Here is a 5,000-nt window from a genome sequence, read left to right on the forward strand (position 1 = left end):
GTCTATTTAAATAATGGTTTTGGTTCTCAATGGTATAAGTTAGTAATTTTCTTCGTTCCAAAGATAGTAACACAAACCTAAAGAATCTACGATTGGAATATCACTACTTTCTAATTTAGAACAATATTTTAATCCAAACTAGGGATACTTCAGATACCCTTCAGCATTCATCATGCTTCACCCACCTAGTCCACACCTTCCTACGTGGCAAATCAATAAAATAAAACTAAAACAAAATAAACACATTAATCTCATTGCCGTCGAGCGCTCACTGCTTTCGTCGTCGAGCGCTCACTGTCTTCGCCGTCGAGCGCTCACTGCCTTCGCCGTCATCCGCTTCATTGTTTGTCAATCACACTATCACATATCTTAGCCAAACCCTCTTTCTTATGTTTTTTGACTTTCAACCTTGACCTCCTCAACAAGAAACTTCATCACCAGAATCTACTCTAAGACACGTAAAATCATCGGTGGTTGCAGTGAGAACAGCGACAGAGACAACATGGTAAGAGAGTGAGAAAGACAATATAGTAGGAAAAGCTCGAGAAACGTCAATGATGTGAGAGTGAAGGTGGCGATTTAACAATGATGGCAAGGAAGCCGGATCTACAAAGGGCGAATTAGGTCGAGTTTGGTGTGTCCTTTACTCGGTCTTAATATTTGATCGGATTAATTTTAAAGTCTTAATCCATCTCTTAATCCGACCAAATCCAATTAGTTGTAGGTTCAATAAAGATGGACAAAATAAGACGAGACTCGGTTGGTATCAAGACCAACTAGTAATTTTTGAATTTTTTTCTAGAAATTTTATTTTTAAAAAATTCATAGTAAGTCACATATGTTATTACTTGTTAATCCATTCAAAATTAGTAACTCATAACATTCTCATACAAAATACAAATGATTTAACCAAAACAAGTAACCTACTAAATTTATAGATCTTTTACTACCTAATAGTTTTATTCTTTAATCAAAAATAGTATCAAACAACATTGTCTTATAATAACAATAACAATAACAATAATAACAATATCAATAACAACAACAACAACAACAACAACAACAACAACAACAACAACAACAACAACAACAATAATAATAATAATAATAATAATAATAATAATAATAATAATAATAATAATAATAATAATAATAATAATACTAATAATAATAATAATAATAATAATAATAATAATAATAATAATAATAATAATAATAATAATAATAATAATAATAATAATAATAATAATAACAACAACAACAACAACAACAACAACAACAACAACAACAACAACAACAACAACAACAACAACAACAACAACAACAACAACAACAACAACAACAACAACAACAACAACAACAACAACAATAATAATAATAATAATAATAATAATAATAATAATAATAATAATAATAATAATAATAATAATAATAAAGGATGCAGAGAGGAGAAGAAAAATAAATCGCAAAGGTGCAGAGGATAAATGATACAGGGAAGAGGAAATGTTTTCAAAAACTAAGTTAAGTTAGTAAAGTGAAATCAATAACAATTACAATAATTAAAAAAACACCTTGTCGTTAATGTATTTTGGGTCGGGACATATTTTAGAAGGTGACATGAACTCGATCATTTTTTTATTTTGTCCCTGTCTTTTTTTTTTTCTCTGACTTGATTAGACCCAACTTGTTGCTTATGGATCTGATCGGATTCGCGGGACGAACCGGGTCTTTTACGTCCCTACTAGTGTATTATTTTATTTTATTTTTTTTAAGTATGCATGGTTTAAATAAAAATAGTGTAATTTGCAGCCACAACCATTATGTATAGATGCGACTTTATTTATTTATTTTGATGTTTTCTTTCTATAAATTCACTCTAAAATAATTTAACCACAAAACTAGTGATAAAACAAATGAAAATATTCTCTAATTTTTTTTTTATTATCATAATTTGCTGCTGTGAAATTTACACGTTATATGACAATATATGTTTGTTCAAGATCGGATGATGTAGACATAACTGTGTGATTGCGGAAAACAACTAATAGTAAGGACTCAATTTTCAATATTTTTTCACTAAATTTAGTTATATAGAGGAAGGGAATTGGTTTCTCTAAAATAAGATGTTGGTAAAGTAAGTGAATCAATTATTAATATATAATTTATCAATATATAATATTTATTTTTAATTTTTAAATTATATTAATATTAATTTTTTATATATATAATATTAATTTTTAATTATATAAAATTATTTTTTTTTAATAAAGTCACACATTTGTGGTGGCCTAAGCCTTCACAAATGGTACAGTTTGTGGTGGCCTAAGCCCTCACAAACTGATTATTTTATGTCATATCATCCTTTTGTGGCAGTTTAAACCCTCACAAATGACAACTTTTGTGGTGGCCGTGACCCTCACAAAGGGCAGCTTTTGTGGTGGTATTGGCCCTCACAAACGCTAACTATTTTAAACTTTTTAGTCTTTTGTGGCAGCCCAAGCTCTCACAAATGGTAACCAAAAAATCTAAATTTTGTAGTCGTTTTGGCCGCCACAAACTTTTGTGATTGGCTTATTTGTGGCTGCCAAAGACAGCCACAAATTTACTTGTTGTGGCTGTTTTTCTTACTTTGTGATGACATTTGGCCCTCACAAATCCTTGTTTTTCTTATAGTGAACCTCTCATGAGTGGTCATACATATATAATATCAATCATTCATTGAATCATCAAATGATTGATATTATTGACTTTATTTTAAAATTTTGACTCCTCTAAAGTGAGAAGTTTATAAAGTGAGTGAATGATACTATAACCAAAATCGTCTTAGTATTTTTGGAGGCTCTATTCGAATCTAAAATATTAGACTTGTACAATCACAAAACTGATTCAAGATTATAACATGGTGATGGATGGTGGCGTATCGTAGCATCCATCTGCTGTCACATACTCACAGTGGTGGATGGGAAGAGGAGTTGAGAGTTGAAATAAATTAAGTTTAATGTATGTTTAGAAAGAAAATAGGCAATCCACAAACTAAGTATTTATTCGGAATATAAATTGCAAATATAAAATTTTAAAATAATCAATATACAAAATTAACGATATCAATATAATTTTATAAAATTCAAGGTATAAAAAAAAAAAAAAAAAAACATTGAGACCTTCTTAATTAAAGACCTGTACTTATGTTCTGGTTTACAGATTATTGCTGACCCTGAATTTAACCACCCATTGCACATAATATCAATCCCTTTCAAATTTTAAAAGAAGACCATATTTCAAGTTTTTCTATTTTAATATATATTTCAGTCTAATATATAATACGACTTAATTTTGTTCACTATACACTCCACTTTATATTTTTTTTTATATTTAATTATTTAAGTTTCATTGCAACCGAAAATAAAATGATTTCAGTGAACCAAAAATAAAAAAATAAAATGAAATAAAAAAGATTTCAGTGATTCATGTAGCCTATTATCCCAATCAAACTCTTTATATTTGTAGGATATTTAGTATTATTAAAATTAATTCTGCATGTGTTGAGACTTGTTATAAATATTAAAAGAGTGCATTTTTATTACTACATATTTAATCATGGATCATGATTATGAATGATTAAAGCTACAGATCGACATGTGAAATTAAAAATATCAACTATCATTTAGTCCTTGTAAAGTAAGGATGTAGGTAGTGACATGAGATCATAATAATGTTTTTCACATGTTTTTTACTACATATTTTATGTCAACAGTATCCTTTAAAATTAGTCAATAATTTGTTATTTATATTTATATTAAATTATTTATAAGTACATAATATTATTTTTAAATAAGAAAAAACATTTCCTAAACTTCTTCAGTAAATATAAAAAATTCTGTAAAAATTAAATATAAAAAATAATATTGGTGTACGTAATTCACATCAATCACTATAGTTTGACTAAAAGCAAAACTCACCAATGACATCAACAGTAGTTTTTCCATTAGAGAACCTTCCAGTTGGTCCACCAGGAAAGTCAATTCCATAAGGAAAGTAATTAGCTTTAGCCAAAGAAGAAAGCTGGTTATTGTTCCCATCATCTACCAAAGAGTCCCCAAAAATGAAGTAGCAAGGTACTTGTGGTGCACCTCCAACCCCACAACTCCACATACCTAGAACCACCACCATTACACTTATAATCCATTTCATAGTAATGAGTTCTCTAGACGTCATTGAAGCAAGAAAATAGAGAATATGTGTGTGTGAGTGGATGTGAAACTCCTCAAATGAACCAAACAATTTATATATAGTTGTAAAAAGGAAAACAATATGACAAGCTTTTTAGCTTTTACAGTTGGGGATACATATTTTTGTTAGGAGCATTAAATTCACTCGTACATGTGGAATTAATTGAGTGGCATTGTCGGTGTTTATTGACAATAATATAAGTATAAGAAAATTAATATGGATCTCTTAAAAAATATTTAAGGGTGGATTTTTTCTATTTTTAATAAGAAATGAACTTTGTAATAATAAAAATAGAAAGAAAATATTCTATATTTTATTAAAATTTATTAAAAATAGTATGATCATTATTGGATTGGGACTACATTAGACAAATCTCATATTTTTCATCAAAAAATCTGCAAGTATATTTCAAATTATAACTTGCAGGTGAAAGATATTTTTGAAGAAGGCCAATGACCCTTTAATCGCCATGTTATTCTTCTTCTTGATGACATTCAACTTCATATTAAGAATCACTTTTGTTTTATTGATGTTGTTAATATGATTATATGGAAAGAGTTTTCTAGTGGGAAATATTTTGCTCATTCTACTTATAAGTGGTTGATGAAGAGACAAACCTGAAACTCCACGATGGTGGTTGGTTTTGGATTTGGAAACTGAAAATCTTAGAAAATATTCAATTCTTTATTTGGATGATTTTTCACTATAGTCTTCTCACTAATCACTTTAGGACTTGGCGGCACGTCACTACTGATCCTTCTTCTAATTGA

At 28.7% G+C, this 5,000-nt stretch overlaps 1 protein-coding gene across 1 annotated transcript in view; it reads right to left on the reverse strand.

Moving 5' to 3' along the window:
* Window positions 1-4,268, reverse strand: part of LOC101503394 (GDSL esterase/lipase At1g29670-like) — a 6,993-nt gene extending 2,725 nt beyond the window's left edge. The window contains exon 1 of the mRNA XM_004497669.4: window positions 3,960-4,268. Within this exon, the coding sequence (XP_004497726.1) occupies window positions 3,960-4,215 (256 nt within the window). The 5' untranslated portion in view covers window positions 4,216-4,268. The remainder of the gene's footprint in view (window positions 1-3,959) is intronic.
* Between the last annotated feature and the right edge of the window lie 732 nt (window positions 4,269-5,000).

This window comes from Cicer arietinum, chromosome 8 (assembly GCF_000331145.2).
Source record: "Cicer arietinum cultivar CDC Frontier isolate Library 1 chromosome 8, Cicar.CDCFrontier_v2.0, whole genome shotgun sequence".
NCBI classification, from domain to species: domain Eukaryota; kingdom Viridiplantae; phylum Streptophyta; class Magnoliopsida; order Fabales; family Fabaceae; genus Cicer; species Cicer arietinum.